This window comes from Panthera leo, chromosome C1 (assembly GCF_018350215.1).
Source record: "Panthera leo isolate Ple1 chromosome C1, P.leo_Ple1_pat1.1, whole genome shotgun sequence".
Taxonomy (NCBI): domain Eukaryota; kingdom Metazoa; phylum Chordata; class Mammalia; order Carnivora; family Felidae; genus Panthera; species Panthera leo.
The window spans coordinates 212,932,565-212,956,973 of NC_056686.1; the positions used below are offsets into that span (position 1 = coordinate 212,932,565).

At 44.2% G+C, this 24,409-nt stretch overlaps 1 protein-coding gene across 7 annotated transcripts in view; it reads left to right on the forward strand.

Annotated features, from left to right (window-relative positions):
• The window catches only part of DIS3L2 (DIS3 like 3'-5' exoribonuclease 2), a 347,338-nt gene that overhangs the window by 237,088 nt on the left and 85,841 nt on the right, over nucleotides 1-24,409 (forward strand). For all 7 annotated transcript variants that reach the window (XM_042950509.1, XM_042950514.1, XM_042950513.1 and 4 more), the window contains 2 exons: nucleotides 2,855-2,967; nucleotides 14,259-14,366. In XM_042950509.1, coding sequence (XP_042806443.1) covers nucleotides 2,855-2,967; nucleotides 14,259-14,366 — 221 coding nt within the window. The remainder of the gene's footprint in view (nucleotides 1-2,854; nucleotides 2,968-14,258; nucleotides 14,367-24,409) is intronic.

A 24,409-nucleotide genomic window follows, 5' to 3' on the forward strand; every position in this document is an offset into this window, starting at 1 on the left:
TTTTGATTGGCCTCCTTCATGTTTTATCTCCTGTAATGAACTCTTTGTCAGTTTGTCAATTTTGACTAAGGACAGAAAGTTCATGTGTAGTAACAACACACAGACCGAATTTAAAATTATGGCTTATATCATGATGTAATAATCCTCTCTTTTCCTTTAGTCAATATTTACCTGTTAGGCCAATATATTATAATTCTGACTTCAAAAGAAGACACTTTATTTTACCTTCCCCAAGTGTTGGTTTTAGATACTTGTAATATCAAAATTGGAAACTGAGCTGTCTGAGACTCTTGGCCACATTCTCTTAGGGTTGAGTTCCTCGATCATCACAGGGCAGGTGTCCCTGCTCCCAGTGACCCAACAGCACAGCTGCGTGGCTCTCAGAGTGAGGCCGCTGAACTCTGAGCCACACTGGTTTCTCTTTCCAGACAGCCCGCTCCTCTGTGGGAAGTAGGTCTATTATATTATCCCACAGCAGCCGGGATCTCTTAGACGGACTTAGGTTTTCCCTCATGTATTAATGCTACAGGCATGGGCGGAAAGACCCAACAAACGCCCTGTAGGAGGGTGGTCCCTGAGTGCGAGGCAGATGAGGAATGGGGAACCTTAAATTCTGTTCTTCCCCTGAACCCCTTATTTCAACCATCCCATGCTTGAACGATTTTCCATTTTAAAAAACTACGGGAAGAATGGTCTCCTCCAGCGAGGAAGGAATAAGAAGATAATAAATAGCTCCAGAATGTGCAGATAAAATGTGTGATACTTTAGGACTGATTGTCTAGGCAACCAGAGGAGCAGGTAGTGATGTGTTCGGAAGCTCTTCTGAGTCAACTTGGGTATCAGTCAGGACTCTTCCTGTGAGTCATAACTGAAAGGGAACTGATTGATTCATGAACTGCCAAGTCCATAAGTAGGCTAGTTTCAAGTTCAGCTGGATCCTGGAGTTCAAATGAGGTCATAATGATTCTCCCTTTTTTTTCTAGACCTATTATTTTCTATATTGGCATGATTGTGTGGCAAAGATGTTTCCTTGGCAGCTCCAGACTTACAACGTTCCTTGGTGTCGGGGGTCCCAGAGAGAGATCCTTTCTCCTGAAGTTACTATGAACAAGAATAGGATATAGTAGAATGACATCATGCATATATTTAAATTTAATCAAATTAGGGGCTCCTGGGTGGCTCAGTCAGTTGAGCGTCCAAACTCCTGATTTCAGCTCAGGTAAGGTTCTCATGGTTCATGAGACGGAGCCCCACGTCGGGCTCCACGCTGAACGTGTAGCCTGTTTAAGAGTCTCTCTCTCCCTTTGCCCCTCCCCCCATCTCGCCCTCCCTCCCTCTCTCTCTCATTACTTAATGCAAATTCATCTTTGTGTTGATATCATCAGTGTGCCTCTGTCTGCCCACGATGCGTTCGTCATACTACACGCTTACTTTACATGTGTACGCTTCTTTTGTATTCTGTCCATGCTGCCCGTTTTCATATGCGTGTGTGTGTGTGTGTGTGTGTGTGTGTGTGTGTGTGTATAATCACATAAGCTACATGTGAGAGATGCTTTACGGGATGTTCAAGAGTAAACCTTAAATTTACAACCTAACCATTCCCTCAACCCCACTTTAGCTGTAATCCCACCAGCCTATGCCATCCGACCATCTCTCTGGCAGAATTGTTAGGGAAGGCAGGGCCTGCTGAAAACCAGCTCTACCAGGAAGGGAAAGGGCAATTCTGAAAGGGGAAGAAAGTAGGTCTTTCACCAGAAGGGAAAAGACAACAGGCAAATAAGTCAATTCTTGATTCGTTCACTCAACAAGTATTTATTAAATGCCTATGGTTTGTCAGGCATCCTTCTAGGTATTGCCCCTATGCCAGTGAACTTTACACAGAAGGTTCTGCCTTGCTGGAGCTTATGCCATAGGGAGAGAGGAAGGCAGTAAATATGTAAGCCAATAAAGATGCGCTGTGGTATCTGGCAAGATGAGTGCCCTGAAGGAAAGACCGTGGTCATCATCTTCATCTATGGATCAGGTGCTTTGACAGTGCAGGTAGAAGAAACAGAGGGCAGAGAATCTCTTCTTGTTCTGGGATTCTCTTTCAGTTGATCCTTAGAAGGTAAGAAGGGTTTTGATAGGCAGATCCTGTTGAGATGATCCCAAACATAAGAAAAAACATGAGCCAAGCAGACATCTCAGTGGGATGAGGTAGGGTATGTTCTGGGAATGGTAAGAGGTTTCCCAGGACAGCCGCGTAATAGAGATGTGGAGGGGGAAGCTGGAAGGCCTGGCGTGGCAGGTCGGGGTGAGACTAAGTGAAGACATGGCTTACAGGCTAAGGAGTGGCATCACCAGGCCCATGGCCGAGAAGATTCTAGGCAGCGGTATGCAGGGCTAGGTGAGAAGAGGCAGTATCGAGGCAGGAAGGCCAGGTGTAGATCTCCACATAAAGGCTGTGGTCAGAATGAACAGGAAGAGCAGAGAAGTCAGAGGCAGAATCTCCAGGGTTCAGGGATTCTCTCACTTCCAGTCGCCTGAAAGGGTTTGTTCACCGTCCAAAATGAGCCTTCTTTTGCAAGTCTGCTGATGTTTACAAAGACAAGAGGCCTTTAGAAATGGGAAACATCTTGTGAAGATGGTTAATGTTGCTTCCTGGGGATAAAAATCTCACCATCTCACTATACAGTGAGGAAAGTAACCATGCAAATCACAGGGGGCAGCAGATTGCCCAGCAGGACTGGAAACGGAGGCCTGCACCTCAAGTCTTGTAGCCTCAGAGAATGCCATGCATTCTTGGGAAGGATTCCTGAGAGGGATGGCTGTCGCCTTCCGTACCACACTGATCAGCCTTCTTCTGCATTTACAGGCAACTTCGAAGTGGGGGTTCACATTGCTGACGTCAGTTACTTTGTTCCTGAGGGATCCCCTCTGGATAAAGTAGCTGCTGAGAGAGCCACGAGTGTCTACTTGGTTCAGAAGGTAAGCACCGGTCTCCAGTTTGTTGGATTAAAAAAACGTTCTATTTAGTCTGTGTCCTTTGTTTGCTCCTCTTTTCTTAAAAAAAAAAAAAAAAAGAGTGAGGAACAGCAATCTTGTCTGAACATCTTTTCTCACATCCAGTGAGGTCTTAAGAAAAGGTTTTCTTTGGAAAAGTGCTTCCCCTCTGTGGTTGCAGGTTTTCATTCTATATTCAAAAAGAACCAAACTGAAGAGATACCAGGGCAGGACATGGGGGCGCATCTGAAGTTTCAGAGCAGCCCTGCCTCCCAAGTGACTCAGACAGGTGCCCGTGTTCGGAAAGAAATGAGGAAAAGGAACTGCCTTCAAACTCTTGTTCCAGAGTACGGCTGTGCACACTCAGCCCATATGAGCCACAGTTTTTATGAAGTTGTTTTTTTTTTTAACCCAGCCACATGTGTTCATTTCGGTAATGTCTACGGCATTGTCACACTAGAGCAGGAGAAAGGAATGAAAACGCCTTTTGAGAAAGTTTCATCCCCTGACCTGCCCTTGACAAGATAATCTGGAGTCTCAGAGATGGAAAAGCCTTTCATTGAAGAAGATATACGGATGACAAATAAGCATATGAGAAGATGCTCCTCATCATATGTTATTAGGGAAACGTAAATTAAAATAACAGTGTGATACCACCAAAAAACAAACAAACAAACAAACAAAAACCCAGGAACTATTCAGTACCCATCAACTCTAGAGCGAACAAGTAAATTTTGGTATAGTCGCACGGTAGGACTCTAGATTGACAACCACAGAGAAGCCTGGTGAACGAAACCAGGCACAAGAGTATGCAGCATGTGAGTCCATGTGTGTAAAGTTCAAAGACGGGCAGAGTGAACACAAGTCAGAATAGTGGTTACGCTTGAGAAAAGAGGGCCCGAGTAGCGGGGGGACAGCTAATGATTCCTGACCTGGGTGCTGATTATGTGAGCTTTCAGTTCGTGAAAATGCACACTTATGTTTTCTGACTTGTGCGTATGTGTGTGTGTATCATACCTAAACAAAAGTGTTTTCATTTTGAAGCTTTTGTGGGGATGACTTTCTCTCCACTCTGGCTCCTTCTAGTGTAGGTATCCGGCCTACTCAAACAAAGGAACAACATCAAAAGCCAGGTCCCTCGCTCACAGCTTGGCTCTCCTGAGAACACAGCTCTGATATTTGTACATTGTTTACACTTAATATAACCTCAGGTTGGAGACATCCCATCCATACCTCCCACCTAAAAATGCAGTTGGCCAAATCCGGCCCAAGGCCTCTTAGGGAAAGGGAGATAAGACTCCAGAACCCCTTGTATCTACAAAACTATAATGTTATGATGGGAAGAGAAACAGAAGCAGCAATCGCTTAGACTTTGAAGACCACATAAAGTGAATGACGTGAATTGTTCTCTCCACGTAGACCAGTTTAACTCTGTTCTTCAGATTTACATATTTAGGAATTCTAGCCACAATTAGAAGTTCTTTGTCCAAGCAGGTGGCTTTCTCTTATCTAGCTGTTGCATTCTCCTTTTATAACCAGGAATTATGTTTCCAAAACCAAAAATGGAAAAATAAAATTGGGTTAAATAACTAAGCACATTTCCTTTCCTATTCTCTTTACTTTGGTTTTGTGATTGTCACGGTTCTAGAATTTGTCTTTGGGACTGCAGTGTTGGGGCTCTGCTGTTGAGCTCTCAAAGCGGGGAGCTGAGTGGAGGAAGGGCCGGTGTGCCCCTGAGCAGCCCCCAGCTTGGCCGGAGCGAGCGGCGCCTGCCCACAACCTTGGACAGCAGCTGTGCATTCTGATTCCTTTGAACCACGACTCTGACCTTTCTTCCTACTCATTTTTGTTTCTTGAAGGACTGTGTCCAGGAACTTTTCTACTGTTTTCACTTTACTTTGCCTATAAAGGTCTTCTTAAAAGCTGGATGAGCTGCTTTCCTCTTCCTCCAGATTCTCTGCTTTCTCATTTGGCAGAATTTCTCCCAACTTCATCAGATGGGGGAAGGAGGGTGTACATTGGGGGAGGGGGGCGGGCGATTTCCCATCTATAGGGAATGTGGCACTGATTTCTTTTCATTCAGGGCTACTGGCTTATAAGTAACTGACATCAGAATTACAGGTCAAGCTTGATTTGGGGAATTATTCCATAGATTAGGAATATACAGTAAAACAGATATTGGGTCCAAATACCATTTTACTGTCTTTAAAATGAAATCCTTTTTGTTGGGATTTTATTCACAGTGTTAAGTATTTGGTTACTCTCATTACCAATAGGGCATACTCAGGAGAACAGATCAATTGGAATACTGTCCATTTAAGTCCCATGAAAAGACGCACTCTTTCTTTTTGACAAAAATCAGGTATCTGCCCATTAGGGGACCAACCATCTAACTTTAGGCCTGTCCTCCTCAGAAGGACGTGACATCTATCCAGTAAATGTCTCCTGGCTGTCTTCCCTGAGCGGGAATTACAATGAAATTGTAAAATGTAAGGTGATTTTTAAAAATAAGTGAATTAAGTTTTAAAAGTAAAAGAAACCCTAAACAGTTGAAACCTAAACCTGAATTGTCTGCCCGTTGGCCGGAGCAGTCATGTTATTTTAGGTGTGAAACAGCTCAAATGAAAGCTTGCCCATAAATCTCTACGCTATTTTATTGGTGCTGCTTTATAATAGAGATCAAAGATTGGGACTGGAAGCCTGTCTTAACGTGGAGTCCAAAGAGTTTTAAGATGTTCCTCTCTGACCCCAGCAGGTTGTCAGAGTGTTGATGTTTTGTTAATGTCAAACTGTGCAGCAGAGTTGATCAGATTCGGAGTTCGTGGAAGTGTTGATATGAAAAAGGAAACTCTTTCAACAGAGATGTTGGCTAGCAGATATCAATTCCCTTTAGGTTGTTGCAGTGTGTGAGTGGGGGGCCAGCTGTACCTTCCTGCTAAAACCTTGAAGTCCTCAGAGAAGAGGAGAAAAACTCCCTAAGTTCCCAGGCTCCAGCAGCCAATGGGCTCTCGAGGGTGTGAGGGAGTTTGGGAGCCAGCGGAGACCCGGGCTGGAAGGGGCAGGAGACCCCCCCACCCCCGCTTGCCCCTTCCCGGCTGGGTCGCTGACATCTGGCTCCCTTGAGCTTCAGTAGCCCCCCTGCTGCTGCTAGTCCCTCCTGTTCCTCTTTGCATGGATGATTGATTCTTCCCCTCTGTGGCCCTTTCCGTTGGTCACAGGGCTGTCCTGGCTAACCCGTTGCTGAACTTGGCCAGCCTGCCTGCTGTGGCTTTAGCAGATGTTTCTGCTCTCTGAGGCTAATATAAGATTTTATAGTCTGGATGGTACCCCCACCCAGCTGCCTTGGGCAATGGCGTATTTACCCAAATGATCAGTTTCTCTCAAGTCTCCCAAGCCCTAGTCCAGAATGCTTAGAAAGTCAGTGTCCTGTCACCATGTCCCTTTTTTTCCATGACAGCTTTTAAACTCTGCCCTGATTCAACTTTAATGCTGGCCCGAAGCATGCTTACGGAGACTTAGAACCCTTTAAGTCCCTTTCCTTCTCCAATGCCTGAAGGGCTGTCGATCTTCATACAGTTCGTATTTGTTGAGGCCGGCTGTGTGCCAGGTGGCAGGTGTTACAGATGAGGGAAATGCTGGTCCTGCCCTGGGGAAGTCAGAGGAGGTGGGCACGTAACGAGCACTTACAGTACACCGGGCCCCCTCCAGTTACGGAAGTCGTCTGGGAGGTGGGGAGCACTAGGGAGGACAGAGAAGTCGTACCTGCCCGGGCTGGTGGTAGGAGAGGAGCTTCCAAAAGAGCCAAGGCGCCTCACGACAAAATTGAGTTTTGAGCAGCGTTTCAAATTTTAAGTCAAAAATTTCGAGGTAGACACGTGGGTAGAGAGGGCATTCCAGGCAGTGGCTCGACGAGGAACAAAGCAGTTTGGAATTTCTGGAGTAGAAATTGCAGGAGCCAAAAGCTGAAGTTACAAAGAGAGGCCTGGAGTGGCAAGCTGAGGAGTGTGGACTTCATCTTGAGGGCAAGTAGGGAAGGGACATGGTCTCCTTTGTTTCAGGTAGAAAGTCACCTTGGCAACCATGTGGTTGAAGAATAGTGAGGCCAGAGGGAGGAAAATTGTTATCAGTACCAGAGCCCTTTCCCTCAGCTGTGGCCCCTTGAGGCTTTGAATAACCACCCCAAAGTAGGCGGGGAGTTTTGCTCATTGAATTTTAGGAGAGTTTACCAACATGCTGGTGTCCAGCTGGACTCCAGGAGAACTAGAGCAATAGGTGTCTTCGGCCTGGTGCTAAAATGGACATCCTGAGCAAGGAGCCCCTAGCTGCTTCCCCTCCCCATCCAAGAATCCATATCACACAGCAAGGGGTGGGACTGGGTACACGGGAAGTTGGCTTCCCCATGATGTCTCTGATTTCTCCTCGGAGATAGAGGCCCTCTGCCAGCTTCTCATTGAGAGCTTTTGGCCACCGTTGACCCTTGGCCACTGAACACAGAGACAGAGGGTTCAGGCTTTACTGGACACGTCTCCACCCCATTGCAGGTGTTTGGACCCTCCCTCATTAGCAGGACAAGCGAAAAATCAAACTGTCAAATTCAATTCATCAGCTATTGGAAAGGCAAAGGCCATGTGTCCTACTGTAAATGGGTTTGCAGATTATCATTGGGTAGAGTAGAGTAAGGAGATGCAGAAGTATGGAGAATAATAAGGAAACCTTACCCAGAATAATTTCCACTCCAGAACTCTGCTGCTGGTTTAGAAGACTATTCAAATATAACCCAAGAGAGATGAACATGGCCACACTTGAACAGTGGAAGACAGAGAGGAGAGAAGACTCATTTGAGAGAGATTTAGATGTAAAACCTACAGATTCTGGGAACTGATTGGTTGTAGCAGGGGGAAGAGAGTGGAGAAATCACAAGATAACACCCAGTGGTGTTCTGTGGGAGGGGTGTGTGTGTGTGTGTGTGTGTGTGTGTGTGTGTGTGTGTGTGTGGTTTTGTTGTTGTTTGCTTGTGTGTTTAACTGGTAGCAGTGTGTTGCTGCTCTTAACAGAGATAGGAAACATAGTCATAGCAACAGCATCCCCCTGATGCATAAGCGGTTGCACAATGCTTTGACAGCCAGCAGTTTCTCACCCCCCAGAGGGACCTTTCTTCTCTTTTCCTCTTGTTCGATGTGTCCTGCACTCACCACCCCTGCCTGGGAGGTTGTCCAGGCGCTGTGTCCAGATGTCACAGAGCCGATGAGCATGCATAGACCACAGACTCTGGTCCAGGTGGGGCTCCCCTGAAACAGCAGGACTTGTATTCGAGGAAGCAGCTTATTGAGAGCGGCTGCCTGTGTCTCTGGCCCTCCTCCCACGGGGATCCCTGCTGTGCTGTGTGCACCTGACACGTGTGTCACGGGGTCATGGAGCGCATTACCAGTGCCCCCCAGCAGAAATCGGGGCCAGTGCCCCCCAATTTATGAGAGGCCACAACGTGCCAAACCACGGATGTGATTGTAATATCTTCTTCATCCCTTCATCCCTTCTCTTCTTTGAAAGAGAAATAACCATCTATTTGCAAAACTACATGGGCATAAAGACTTCTCTCTGAATACCGTCTGAATTCTGCCCCAAGATCTGGTGAAAGTTTATTAAAAGGAATGCCCTTTAAAAACTAAAGATAATTACACTACCTGAAAACGTTTTCAAGTTTAGCTTCTTCATGAGCACTTAGGTTCTTTGGCATTTGAATATTAAAATGTTGTCCTCTGTATAAGAAAAAAAGATACGAAGCAGTGTTTATAACCTGGGCGGCCACTGAGTGTGCCAGTCGTGTCTAGGAGAGAACAGTCAAAACAGTTTGTCTTCTACTTAAAATGCTGTCTATGAAATTCTTGTGTCAGGTTGTTTAAATAGAAGTCCACCATGGATTTCATAAAATGTTTAATGTGATGCAATAAACAGTAAACACGGAAAGAATAAGTGATTCATTCCCTGGGCAGAAGTCAGTCATTTGCAGACAAGGTGCCCGCTGTGTGTCAGGTACGAGATAGACGGGCACAAGAGCTGGTGCTCATTCCTGAAGATTCCAGGGTGCGGTGGGAAGGAGAGGCATGGAAAGAAGTAACTAGGATGTGTTAAGAGCTACAGAAGTGTCACGAGAGAGCTGGGAGAGTGGAATAAGTGGCTGTTTAGGACGGCCTCAGATCCTTTTCGAAAGAGCTGCAGGGAGGGGGGACGGGAAGTATACGAAACACCATACATCCTCCCCTGGGGGAATCTGAATATGCCTTTGAGGGATGATGATGAGCCGAATCTTCGAGGATGTGCAAAAGTTGGCCAGATGAAAAACATCCAGAAAGATGTCCCAGAGAGAACAATCTTGGCAAGACCTAGAACGGTGAGCAGGCCTGGCAGGTGAAGGGTGTGCGGTGAGTGGCCCTGCTGAAGGGGAAGGCCTCGCCGGGTGACCGAAGGACCTGGTGGGCCGTGGGATGGCCGGCGAGCGGACTTGTATTGAGCATCTTAAGTATTGTTTTGCCAGTAAGAAAGCCAAGGCTCAGAATTCCACTAGTTTGCCCAGGGTGTACAGGAGGTGGTGGGCCCAGGATTAGACTTCAAGTCTGTGGGGCCTCAAATTCTTTACTCTTTTTCCTGCACTGTGCTCCTGATGAGTATGGACTTTACTGTTTACTGATCTTTAGACGTGTGTGTGTGTGTGTGTGTGTGTGTGTGTGTGTGTGAGAGAGAGAGAGATAAAGGCCTTTTCTGCAAATAAAACATAACCTTAAACTCTAATATATAAGAACAGATCAGGTTGTATTTCATTAGCTTAAATTTCTTTCGTACTTAAATGTGTAAGACTTATGAGATCAACTCAAGAAAGCAGTGGCTTTTTCTTAATAAGCTTTTATTTTAGACTCATTTTAGCCTTAACAGAAAAGTTGCGAAGACAGTACAAAGAGGTCCCACTTCCCAGTTCCCCCAGTGTTGACATCTTATATTACCCTAGGACATTTGTCATAACTAACAAGCTGATACTGGGAAATTACTATTTTTTTTTTTTAATTTTTTTTTTTTCAACGTTTTTTATTTATTTTTGGGACAGAGAGAGACAGAGCATGAACGGGGGAGGGGCAGAGAGAGAGGGAGACACAGAATCGGAAACAGGCTCCAGGCTCTGAGCCATCAGCCCAGAGCCCGACGCGGGGCTCGAACTCATGGACCGCGAGATCGTGACCTGGCTGAAGTCGGACGCTTAACCGACTGCGCCATCCAGGCGCCCCTGGGAAATTACTATTAACTAAACTCCATACTTTATTTGGATTTTACCAGCTTTTCCACCAATGTCTTCTTTTGGGTTCACTCCAGGATACCACATTGTATTTAATTGCAATGACTTTTCTTTTGACAAACACAAAGTCAGGAATTGCATTATGTTTGCATGTGCTCAGCTTTGTGATTCAAAATAAGATAGTGCCTTGAACACTTGAAAGAAACACTACTATGTAAAGAGGTATTAAGCCCTGGGCTACGAGCATGCCTGGAGAGCAGCCTACTACCAAAATACAATTGGTATAATTATCAGATAATGCAGGGCAGAGAAGAATCCCAGAATTCACACCCAACAAATTTGATTTAGTCTATCTTAGCTTGGGCTGTCATAAAACATACTATAGACTAGGTGGCTTAAACAACAGACATTTATGTTTTCACAGTTCTGGGGAGTAGAAGTCCTAGATGAGGGTCCCAGCCAGTTCGGTTCATAGTGAGGACTCTTCCTGGCTTGTAGATGGCTGTGTCCTCATAGGGCCTTTTTTCTGTGTCTCTGCGGGGCAGGGAGAGGAGAGTTACCTCTCTCTATTGGATCAGAGCCCCACCCTGTGACTTCATTTAACCTTAATTACCTCCTCAAGACCCTACCTCCAGTGCGGGGACATTGAGGGCTAGGGCTTCCCCATAGGAATTTGCGGGGGTGGGGGGACAGTTCCATCCATAGCAGAATCCAAAACCTGAAATGATGGGAAATCTTTACAATCTCGTCCCAAGACAGTGTGGTCTTGAGACTTTCTCCATTTTGCACCTTATGTGTATGCAGGTAAAGATGTATTATCTTGTAAAACACCGGATACCTGAAAGACAATGTTAAATATGTAGATCATATTTTAACACTCATTAAATAAGTTAAAGAAAATGTAGTGTCATCTGAACAGATGGTATAAAAGCAACGGCAAGAAAAAAAACATCAAAAATGATTGTCTTACAAAAAGCTGTTACCAAAAGTTTTCGGGTGGTCATTAGATTTTACACAGGTGTTTAAAAAAAATAGCGCATCCTTCAGAATAATGCCAAGTAATGCCATACAACTATTAATTATTTGTTACTGGTGTGGGCCATGAGTTCTAGAATTTACATTTCCATACCAAAGGTTATTTACTGTATTGAAACAGGGTCCAGGTACAGTCACTTCACAGAGTAAGAAACCACGGGGAGTGTTGAAAAAGGGCTGCTACTGTGGCTGGTTTAGTTTGGGAGGGGAGTGGATGGTAATCAAGAAAGGTGTGGAAGAAGGAATAGATTAAAGGGAGGAGAGAGCGAGATCCAGGTAGAGATACTGTGTTCATCTTTGGAACTTTAGAGAAAACAAGTAGCATTCTGGGACAGCTGTGAAGTCATCATTTTAAAGTAAGTTGGAGAGAATTTTTTTTTTTTAATTAAAGAAGGTATACCACTGGATCAGTTTATTATGGACTAGAAAGATCAATAAAGGGAAGAAATCATTTGGGCTTAAAGAACTGCAAAATGAGTGATCAGTTGATCCGAGCATTCTCCTAGGAAACCTGTGATCCTTTGTTGGAGTATCCCTGCTGATGTTCCGACGTGTGGTCTGGTCAGCTGCGATACTGCTTTCAATCACGAAAGCATCGATTCTACAATTTTATTTTGGTGAAACCCCGTCATGAGTTTACACTCAGCCCTTGGGTTCTTTTATTGTTCCCAGATTTATTGGCAAATCATTGATAAACACAACTGTGTATTCTGAAAGTGTGAAACGATTGCCAAGATGAAGTTAAGGAATACACGCACTGCCTCTCACGGTTAGGTCTTGTGTGCGTGTGGTGAGAATGCTTCAGGTGTACTGTCAGCAAATTTCAAGTGTACCGCATCCTGCCATTAACCGTAGTCACCATGCTGTACCTTCAGATCCTCAGAACTTACTCATCGCGTAACCGAAAGTACGTGCCATTTGATCTATATCTCCCCATTTTTCGCCCCCCAGCCCCCCAGCCACTGCCATGTAAGTGATACCATACGGTATTTGAGATCCTGTCTGGCTTATTTCACTGAGTATAGTGCCCTCCCAGGCTCATTCATGCTGTCACAACTGGCAGGAGTTCCTTCTTTTTTTATGGATAATAATGCCATAGTTTATGTGCATGTACACATTGTCTTTATCCCTTGATCTGTCAACAGACACTTGGGTTGTTGCCATGTCTTACGGTTGTGAATAATGCTGTCGTGAGCATGAGAACACAGATATCTCTTCAAAGGACTGATTCCATTTCCTTGGGGTATATACCAAGCAGTGAGGTTACTGGATCAAATGGTAACTCTGTTTTTAATGTTTCGAGGGACCTCTATACTGTCTTCCGTTATGGCTCTACCAATTTAGATCCCCCCTCAATAATGTATGAGTGTTCTCTTCTCTCCACATTCTCACCACCCTTTGTTATTTCTTGTCTTTTTGGTAATAGTCATCCTAACAGATGTGAGATAATTTACCAGTCCCACTTACAACAGCATGAAAAACAATAAAATACTTAGGAATACATTTAACCAGGAGGTAAAAGTTGTGTACACTGAGAACTGTAAGACGTCAATGAAAGAAATTGATAAAGGCACAAATAAGTGTAAAGACAGGCATCCTGTGTTCTTGGATTGGAAGAATTAATATTGTTAAAATGCTCATACTCCCCAAAGTTATCTACAGATTCAGTGTAATCTCTATCAAAATTCCAATAGCATTTTTCACAAAAATAGAAAATCTATCCTAAAATTAATATAGGACCACAAAGGACTATGAGTAGCTAAAGATATCTTGAGGCAGAAAACAAAACCGCAGGCATCACACTTCTCATTTCAAACTACGTTACGAAGCTACAATAATCAAAACAGTAGGGTACTAGTATAAAAACAGACACATGGATCAATAGAACAGAATAGACAACTTGGAAATAAACCCGTGTACATGTGGCCAACTAGTCTTTGACAAAGGTGCCAAGAACATACAAGGGGGAAAAGACAGTCTCTTCAATACATGGTGCTGAGAAAACTGACAGCCACATGCAAAGAATGACACTGGACACCCATCTTACACTGCACACAAAAACTCACTTGAATTAGGAGCGCCTGGTGGCTCTCAGTTAAGCATCCAACTCCCGGTTTCAACTCGGGTCATGATCTCACGGTTCGTGAATTTGAGCCCCACATCAGACTCTGCGCCGACAGCGTGAAGTCTGCTTGGGATTCCCTGTCTCGCCCTCTCCCTGCCCCTCCCCTGCTCGTGTGTGCATGCTCATATTCGTTCATTCTCTGTCTCTCCCTCTCTCCCTCTCTCAAAAATAAATAAATAAACTTAAAAAAAAAACAACTTGAATTAAAGACTTAAGTGTAAGACCTTGGGTTCTTAAGTATAGAGTTCAACTGGAAGATTATATCCAAAAAGTCCAACTCATTCTTGACTCTAGAGTTTCAGTTTTAGCATATAGTAAAATGTAATTATTTTTCATTGCTGTAATATCATTTTTCCCCGTTACCAATTCTTCTCACCTTTCCAGTTCACATTCCCATTTCTCTGGAGGCTCTTCGCTAATGTGCCAGGTGGCATGGTCCTTCTGTGGCCTTCAGGGGACAGTGCTGCCTCCATCTTCAGTTTGCTCTGGAAGCTCAAGCTCTTCATCAAAACTCTGTCCTCTAGGGGCACCTGGGTGGCTCAGTCAGGTTGAGCGACCGACTTCAGTTCAGGTCATGATCTCACGGTTGGTGGGTTCGAGCCCCGCGTTGGGCTCTGTGCTGACAGTTCAGAGCCTGGAACCTGCTTCCCATTCTGTGTCTCCCTCTCTCTTTGCCCTTCCCTCCCTCTCTCTCTTTCTCTCTCTCTCTCAAATATAAATAAACATTAAAAGTTAAAAAACAACAAGAACTCTGTCCTCTGGGTGGCTCGCAAGTCTGGTCAACTCCTGCAGATGAGAGAGCAATGTGCTCATGGGCCTATTCTTTGCTTGCAGGTTGTCCCCATGCTTCCCAGGCTGCTGTGTGAGGAGCTGTGCAGCCTCCATCCCATGACAGACAAGCTGACCTTCTCTGTGATCTGGACACTCACCCCAGAGGGCAAGGTAACAGCTTACACGCATGAGCAGTTCATTCAGTGAGTCCCTGTTAATCGCCCACTTTGTGCCTGGTGCCAAGCTGGAGTCCCACGGTGGTAGAAGGGCACTGTGCGGGCAGTCGCCATAGAGAACAGAGGAGAGCCCCCTGCCTCTGAAGAGCTGTCAGTCCATTTAGAAGGCCAGACTGACCGTGAGCAATTAGAAATAGGTGTCTTATCTTTTATCAAACGGAAGAAGGAATTGTGTAAACAAAGTCACTGGGGAGGCTTAGTGCAGGAGCTGAGATGTAAAGCTGAATGTGGACCGGCAGTGGCAGAAGGGGCAGAAGGGGCAGAAGGAGCTACAGTTAGGAGAACGGGCCCTGTTTGAAGGAGGACACTGGGGGGAAAGGGTTGTGAGTTTGGGAAGGTGGCACGGAGTCAACCTGTGGGGACCCTCAAATGACAGTCGCAAATGAATTCTGGGTTGTTAGGGTTCCTCTGAAGGGTCATGAGAAAGGTGACATTTTGGAAAGATTAGTGCCACATCTTTGTGCAGGTGACCTGGTAGTTGGAAGATGAATTAAATTGGCACAGAGCAATGCCATAATCAGGGCCCAATGATGAGACTACGGACCAAGCACAGAAAGGAGAAGAATGTCAGCAGGCACTCCCTAAAGGTGGGGGATAAATAAGACAGCTAAATGGAAGATAACTCTAGGAAAAACTAGTCTTCTCCCCACAAACAGAAGCAACCCTAAACATCCAAAAATAAGGTAATGATTAAGTAACATACAGCACCGATTCAGTGGGATGTTATGCAGTTACTAGAGCTGTTACAGAGACCGTGTAAGAGCATAGGAAATGTTTATGCTGTAATATTCAATGGAAGTAAAAAGAAGATATTTAATTACAAAGAGGCTCCAAATAAAGATGGAGAATCAAATACCCACATTGACTTTCATTCCCTCCCAAAACCTCACTAAAACAACAACGAAGAGATTTTTTTTAAAGACATAAACCCACAAGGACAAAGAGAATGGGAGAGCAGACAACAGCAACAAAATTTTGGAACTGGGAAGCAGATGGATGAGTGGTCACTGACTTAGCAGTCCTGAGAAAGCTGAATCCTGAGCCAACAATCGAGAAGGCCAAGAAACAACTCAATTTTGCATAGCCGAACCCTAAAGAAATTCAGAAATTGATGGCACCAGGTAACTGCACAAAGTGGAAGAGAGGTGGGTGAAGAGGAAACTAACCGTATTGGTTGAAAGTTCATTTAGAAAGATTGCCCCTCCCGTAACTTGGAAGAAGAACAGAAGTTTATTCTCTGGACAGGATGAAGTTAAGGATGTCTGAACTGGGGGACGCCAAACACACTTAATGGTAATGGTCGCTTGGGAGAGGTTGATTGAGTGCTAGCCTCCTAAATGTTAAACATCCCAGCTTTCTTGTCCAGCTAAACGCAGAATTCTGGTCACCAAGGCTTATACTCTTGAGTCCGGAGATGAGAAACTTTTCTTGAAGAATCAGAGTGTGGAGAGTTAAGGATCATCGCCTCAGGCACTCCCCAACCAACAGCCCAGCTCCTCTCCCTGTAGGGAATCTTAGAGGCAGCAAGTTCCTTCAACATGAGCAGAGCTCTTTAGGATTTCACTAAAAATCAGCATTTCAGGATTTCACTTCCACATATGAAGAGACATCCAAGGGGCACCTGGCTGGCTGAGTCAGTGGAGCGTGCGACTCTATATCTTGGGGTCATGTGTTCAAGCTTCACTCTGGGCATACAGCTTACTTAAAAGAGAGAGAGAGACAACTAAAACTAAAGCCACTACCATGAAATAGAAAAACCAAAGCAAACAAACAGAAAAAAGCAACTAGGACAAAACAGACTGTACAGGGAAAAGAAATGATCATTTATATCTCTAGAGAATTTTTTAAAGAAATTATAAGATCTAGATACTTTAAAACAAGAAACAGGAGCAGGGAGGAAGAGCTCATGGAAATTTAAAACATGATAGAAGAAATAAAGGCGACTCAAAATTCTGGTTGGCAGATAGAGTTGAGGAGTTGTCCCAGAAAGAGATAGAACAAATAAGAAAATTAGAGGACTAGTCCAGGATATCCAGTATTTTTTCAATGAATATTCCAGAAATTGAGAACAATCAAAAAAGGGAGAAGAAATGATCAAGAAAATAACTCAACAAAATGCCCCTTTCCTGCAGGATTTGACTTTCCAGATTGAAAGAACCCAGTGCCCAGCACCATGGTGGATACACATCATCTCCAGACCATATCATCATAAAATCTCAGAACACCAGGGACAAAGGAAAGATCCTCTTGGCTTCTAAGAAGGAAAAAAAAAGTCACATACAGTCGTTCAGAACTCAGAATAACTTAAGACTATTCTGTTATAACCCTAGAAGCTAGATGGCAATGAAACAACACTTTCTAATCCTGAAAGACTATGATTTTAATGCTAAAATTCTGTACCCAGCTAAGCTATCAATAAAATGTGTGAATCGGAAAGGACATTTTCAGGGCACTTGGATGGCTTAGTCAGTTGAGAGTCCAACCTTGACCTAGGTCATGATCTCACCTTTCATGAGTTCGAGCCCCACATCGAACTCTCTGCTGCCAGCGTAGAGCCCGCTTCATTCAGATCCTCTGTCTCCCTCTCACTGCCCCTCCCCCGCTCAGGCTCAAGTGCGCATTTTCTCTCTCTGTCTCTCTCTCTTTCAAAAATAAGTAAGCATTAAAAATTTTAAAAAAGGAAAGGAAAGGACATTTTCAGATATGCAAGGCCTCAAAAAAATGTACCTTTCATATATCCTTTCTCAGGAAGCTACCAGAAGTGTGCTTCACCAGAATGAAAGAGTAAATCAGGAAGGAGGAAGACGTAGGATTCAGGGAGCAAATAAACCAACCCAGGAAAGCAGTGAAAGAATCACCTAGATCACAGGTTGGGGAACTTTTTCTGTCAAGGACAGGATAGTACTTTTTTTTTTCTTTTCAGTTTTTAGGCCACTTGGTCTCTGTCCCAACCACTCAACTCTACCTTTGTGCCATTGTAGCACAAAAGTAGACAATATGTAAGTGAAAGAGCGTGGCTATATTCCAGTAAAACTCTACTTAAAAACAGATGACAGGCTGGATTTGACCTACAGGTCATAATTTTCTGTAGGTGATGGTGAAGAAGGTCCCTAGGGCAGCAACTCTACAAGGGTATAGAAGACAGCCAGACAGACTGTAGCAGGCCAGAAGGCTCTAAGAGAGATGTCTTCAAGAAAATGAAATAGTTAAAACATCTATATATCTGAATTTTTTGAGAGATAATTTAGACCAGCACTTATAGAATTTTTGGGTCTGAGGACTTGTTACACTAAAAAACTCTTCGATGACCTCAAAATGTGTACGTTCATGTGGATTACCTATTAAAAATTAGAACTGCTAGAAATTTTAAATATTTAAATTAAAGTAATAATAATAAGCCATAAATAACATTTCATGAAAACTATGTTTTCTAAAAATTAGGAGAGTTTTATATTTTCCTAAATGTTTTTCACAACTGTATTAAGGAAGACATTAAACCAGCTTCTCATATATGCTTCTATATTCAATCTGTTAGGGTAAGTTATTTTGGTTGAATTATGTAAGTGAAGAAAATCCAGCTTCAAACAGATATGTAGTTGGAAAATAAAGGTGTGTTTATTTATTTATGTATATTATTTTTGAGAGAGAGAACACACCCAGGAAAGGGGCAGAGCGAGAGGGAGAGAGAATCCTAAGCGGGTTCCACACCCAGCTCAGAGGCTCGATCTTACAAACCTCGAGATCATGACCTGAACTGAAGTCAAGAGTTGGACGCTTAACTGACTGAGCCACTCAGGTGCCCCAAAAGGGGTATTTTAATAGTTTTTTCAGGTAATTATGGAAATTCGACTCTGCATTACACCAGAATTTGACAGTTTCTTAAAAATTAGTTCCATTCTAGAATCTGAAACTGTATCTGCTAGGGACTAAATTCTGTACCACTAAAACCCATATGTTGACGCTCCAGTGCCCTAGTGTGTGTCTGGAGGTAGAGCCTGTAGGGAGATAATTTAGGTTACATGAGTTCATAAGGGTGGAGGCCTGATCTGATAGAATTAACGTGTTTGTGAGAAGAGACCAGAGAGCTCGCTTTCTCCCTGCCATGTGAGGACACAGTGAGAAGGTGGTCATCCTCAAGCCAGGAAGAGAGCCTCTCTCACCATGAACCAAATAGGCTGGCACCTTGATCTTGTCCTTCCCAAACTCTAGAACTGTGAGAAAGCAATTATCAACAACGCCCAGACTGGGGTATGTTGTTATGGCAGCCCTAGTTGACTGATACAATAGATACAATAATATCACTTCAACTTTTTTTACTAGATTACATTAAAATCTGTCTTATATTTTATTTTTTTTAATGTTTTATTTTATTTTTGAGAGGGCGGGGAGGGGCAGAGAGACAGAGACAGAGGATCCAAAGCAGGCTCCACCGTGATAGCAGAGAGCTCGACGCGGGACTCAAACCCACAAACCAGGAGATCATGATCTGAGCCAAAGTTGGACACTTAACCGACTTAGCCACTGAGGCGCCCCAGTCTTATACTCTAAATGGACCTTTTACCTAGGCAGTGATTTTTTTTTTTTATCATGCATTTAGAAAGTTTAGATCATTTAGAAAATATTGGCTCCTTATGCTGATCTTCTACATGTGAACATATTTCCTTTTATGATATCAAAAAATCACATTGGTTAATATCACTGCCGATATTAGACAAGTCTTTAAGTATTAGGAAACATGTACCATGTGTCGGATGCAAGGTTTCCAAAATTCTCAGTTTTGTGAAAGCTCAAATTTTATCATAGGCAATAAATAATATCCGTTGTTTTTCTTGAAGCCCCAAATAACCATAGTTTGAGTATTATTTGTTCCTTCGAGCAAAAATGGCGTTTCGTAAAAAAAGCCATCAGTTTAGCTTACAGCTCAGTTACATAACTGCTTTTCCTCCAGACAGCCGTCATACTTCATTCAGCATGCAGCTTTCTGTGAAGAAAACAAGGACTCAAGGATTGAGCCATAATAAGACTAATAACTGTTACTGCGTCATCAAGAACATTCTTACCCACGTCATCAAAAACATTCAGACATTCTTAAGCCAGCTAGACTTTCTGTTCCTGGGACTGAGGTGGTCAAGAGTATCCTGGCACTTGATACATTTGTTGCCGTTGCCTTATTCATGCCAAGGCAGTGGCAGCGGCAGCGGCAGCAGAAATTTCCCCCGCCAGCGCTTTTGTTCCCAGTGTAAATGTCAACACAAGGAAAAGGGCAAATAAAGCCTTAGGATTTATTATTATGAAAATAGCACTGACCTCCTGGGTCCCTGCAAGGGTCTCAGGCACCCCCAGGAGTCCACAGACCATACTTTAAGAACCACTGTTTTAGACAGTTGGTGGGAAGTTTGGGGTAGATCAATATACACGGTATACAGAAAAACCAAGCAAATTAAAACAAAGCAGCTATTAATTCTGGTGAAAATAAAAATTCGTGTAGGAAAGAAAAGGAACACTTAGCATGCACATAACCATAATAGTTCGTTCTGACAGCGATGATGTGACCATGGGGAGGGCAAGGGCCTGGAGCGGTTCTGTGGGTTTGGTTGGGGGAAAAGGAGCACATGTGGGAAAAAAACTAAATTCTCTTCTTCTATAGTAAAAAGTTTTGAATAACACCTAAAACTGAAAAACCAAGAAGCAGCGATCAGGCAGGCTACTTAGAAATATAGAAGTAAGTACCCAAATAACCTGCTAAAATTGGGGAAAGTGGTTACCCCTGGGGAAGGCAGAGGAAGGAAGGAGACAGAGGGCTGCTGGTTTTCACAAGCCTTTGACACTCTTTGTCTGCTTGAACTATGGGTACTTTAACTTTTCAATGTTTATTTTGAAAAATTTCAAATAGACATGAAAGTAAAGAGAATAGCATAATAAGCCCACCCTCCCTATCTCCCAGATTCGACTACTGACAACCTTTTTTTTTCCTGAAGTAATGTAAAACAAACCAGAGACATCATGTCATTTCACCATATTTTGATACATAACTAAAAATTTTAGACATTTTCGTATATAACAACAATGCTGCTAGCACACCTTACGATTAATACTAATGCCTCGATGTCCTCCACAACCCAGTCCATAATTACATTTCCCAGATCGTCTCCAACTAATTTGTCAGAACCGGAAGCAAAACAAGTTACACACATTATGTTTGGTTTTTACAACTCCTAAATGTCTGATAATCAGTTCCTTTTTAAGAGTCAAGAAACAGGGCAACTGGGTGGCTCGGTTGGTGGGGTGTCCGACTTCAGCTCAGGTCATGATCTCACAGTTCATGAGTTCAAGCCCCGCATCAGGCTCTGTGCTCACAGCTCAGAGTCTGGAGCATGCTTCAGAATCTGTGTGTGTGTGTGTGTGTGTGTGTGTGTGTGTGTGTGTGCACGTGTGTGTGTCTGTGCCCCTCTCTCCCTCACACTCTGTTTCTCTCTCTCTCAAAAATAAATAAATAGTAAAAAAAAAAAGAGTCAAGAAACAAATATTATCTGAAATACAAAGAAGGAATTGTGAAGACAGTATGCCAGCAATCATATTTTGGTGGGGGTGGGAACATACAGGGGGAAAAAAATGAATGGAAAAAGACCAGAAGGAAATAAAATAGGATGCCAACAGTGGTTGTATTTGGGTACTAAGGATATGAGTAATTTTTTCTACTTTTTTGTATTTTCTAATGTTTTTTTGAAAACATGTATTAGTTTTATATTTTTATAAATGCTTATTTTTGCAGAAGTTTAAATAGAAAATAAAAGCCCATAGAAGAAAACTAACCTGAGTCAACAGAAAAGAACTTTGAATCTGAATTATGCCTGCCAGCATCAAACCCAAGAAATAAAAAGCTGCCTGATCTAATGAGCTACTAAAATATGAGAGTCATAAAAGAAGCACTCGAAAGAGGCAACCTCTGAAAAGCGCATTGGTCTTTAAGGTTTCTGTTGGAGGCATTGTCTAGTGAACAAGCCTTCTGGCATGTGAAGGCTGGAGAGCAGGTGTGAAGTAGGCACGGGGTCCAGGAGGGCATGCTGGGCCTCCTTCAAACCAAGCCAAATAGGAAGTGCAAAGATTTGGAGTAGGGACAGTCATGGCACAAGAGCCACTAGATATACCCTACGCAGACCAGGAGACCACATGGTGGGTGGGCCTGGTTGGTTGGTTGTCCTGGGATGTCGTTTCGCATGAGTGTCTCTTACTCACAGTCAAGATGCATGAAATGAGATGTCAGATTCCAGACTCCTGTCCAAGGAATGGGGCTCATTCAAGACCCTGGCGAGGAAGGCCTGAACTAATCGGTGATGGGGGGGGCGGGTGCATGGAGCAGGCAGGTGGGAGGGTCAGGGAACCAGAGGAGGCCATTGAGGAGGGAGGTAGCCCCGCATCAAGAACCCGAGGGAACGAGGAGGAGAGCGGCCGAAGCCTGCGGCTAGGTTTGTGTGGAGTGGCGGTTTCTCGAGGGCGATGGCTTCGACTTAGAAGGAGCCAGAGCAGGGCCACCAGCATCGTGCCACAACCACTGCAGCATGACTGCCAGTCTCACCTGGAGCCGAAGTGGAGAAAGTTTCGCATTTTTCCTTCGTCTACCACAATGTTGTGCTTTCTGGAGCAGGCGTGATCGGCTATAGAAACGCTATTCCCACTTGCTTGAAACACTCACTAGAGTTTTTTAATGGCCACTAGAAAATCGTGGTCGTATATGCTTCCACCGAGCCAATGCCCAGATTTTTAGATTGGTAGAGGCTGAAGGGTCCATTTTTGGCCTACTTCTCACGTATTGGTGGTGACAGCATTGTTCTCTGATTTAGACATTTGTGATTTTATGCTGTCATAAGGGAAAACAAACCCAGCTACATCTTTGTGCTTTGTGAGATCCAATTCCGGTACCATGAAATCCACTTTGACCATGTGAGATCAGTGACCTCGCTATCTCCTGGACACCTACCTCCAGCCCTTCCCTCTTGCTTGGCATTAAGGCCCCGCAAAGCTGAGACCGTGTCCTGTGTGCCGCACTCATCGAGACATCTTAATCTGAAGTCACCTTTGTAAAAACACCAACGTTACACTCTAAAGAGGTCACAAGCAGTGAATCGGACTTGATTACTGAGTCCTTAGACCTTAGAATCTTGGGGTCAAAGGTCAAAGTAATAAAGGAAGGGTCTCACAATTGCATCTCCCACAACATCCCTGCCATGTGCTGTCTGGCTCAGTTAGAAGGTGACAGTGTGCTCCTGAAGTTGCTTATTTCAGCTTCAATCAGTGGCAACCTCATTTCAGCCATTTATGCAGGCCAAAACCCATAAGGTCATTATTGACTTTGGTCTTTCTCTCACCCTTCACATCCAGTCTACCAATAAATCACCTCAGCTTAGCCTTCTAACCACCTCCAGCATCTGCCCCTTTCCTTACCACTGCGAGCACTGTCACCACCTGGGGCCAAGCAACCATCCCCCACCTGGACGGCTGTGGCCTCCTAACTCTTCTCCTAGCTTCTGCTGCCCCACTTCATCTTCTCTTTATACAGCAGTCAGAGTGATCCTTCTAAGTCAGAAATTAAGTCTTGTCTCTCCTTTTTACAAACTCTCCAGTCTCTCATTCTGAATAAAATCTAGAAGTCTTTACAATGGAATTTTTTTCCCCTGTTATTTTCTCCCTGGCTTCTCTGCTAGAAATGCATGGACTACAAAGTCATCTCGGGACTAGAGTCTCTTCTCATTTCCTGGGCCGTCTTTGTTCACGTGAGCATCTTGGCTCACTTTGCTTTTATCATCAAACTGACCTCTCCACTAGGTAGCACCTCCCCACCCCAGCTGCCGTGACCTAACTTCACTTGAGGTCAGACTTCCCTAACTGCCATCCTAGAATATCCATCAGGTCTCTGCCCATTCCCGGTAGTTCTAGGAAAATCTGTCCAGGCCCTGCTTCATGCACCCATTTATGAACGTTGGACATTGTGGGAGAACCATGCTGTCTACCAGTTCAGGCTGCTACTTAGGAATCCTTTCATTTACTACTAATACAGCTGTTTCAAACCTTTACCCGTGGCCCCAGCTTTCCACTCCTCTTCCCTTCAAGATCCACCATTCCCCCAGGTGACTTTCCATTCTCCCTGGAAACCTGCTGAAATCCACCCCCCGCTTCAGAGAGTCACAATCCCTCTCTGCCTTCCCTCACCCATTCCCCTCTCTTCATGCAGTAAAACACGTGCCCATTCCAACCTGGGTTTCAGCCCAGTGTCGTCTAGGGCTTCTAATGGCATCGGCACCCCCCGAGCCACTCGTACTCTCAGTCTTTAGCTTGCTTTACATCTGTCACATCAGTTCTGAGTGCTAACAGCTCCCTCATTGCAAAGCATCTCTAATCTAGTCCTCTCTTCTGTTCCCATAGTCACCACCCCCACTCAAGTCCTTGCCATCCTCCCCTGGCATGTTGGGAGAAGACTGTTCATGGCTCTCCATTCTATTTCCCCAGTGCTATTACATGACTTTCCAGAAGGTGAATCTGGTCCCTTTACCCTGTTGCTCAACATGGTCGTAGGTTAGGAATACCGCCCCCCTCCCCCCGAGAAGTCTAGTCTCCAGAGTATGACATGCAAAGACCCCACCAGCTGTTCCCCCATTTTGTGACCGTCTGCTGTCCATCCTCCAGGCCCCTCAGCCCCTACTCTTGCCACCGAAGGTTTTGCTTGGCCTGATAATTACCATGCTCCTGAGACTTTGCATGTGCTTTCCCCTCTTCCTAGAATGTCCTTCCCCACATCTCTACCAGTAGCAATCCTACTTACCTTTGAGATCCATCTAAAATGCCACTTCCTCCATGAAACTGCTTTTAGTCCTCCCTTCACTCATTTAGTAAAGACTCATTGAGTATTTGCTCTATTCGGAAATTACACAAGGTACTGAAGATACAGGAATTGAATAGGCACCAAAATAGAAATGGTAGTCA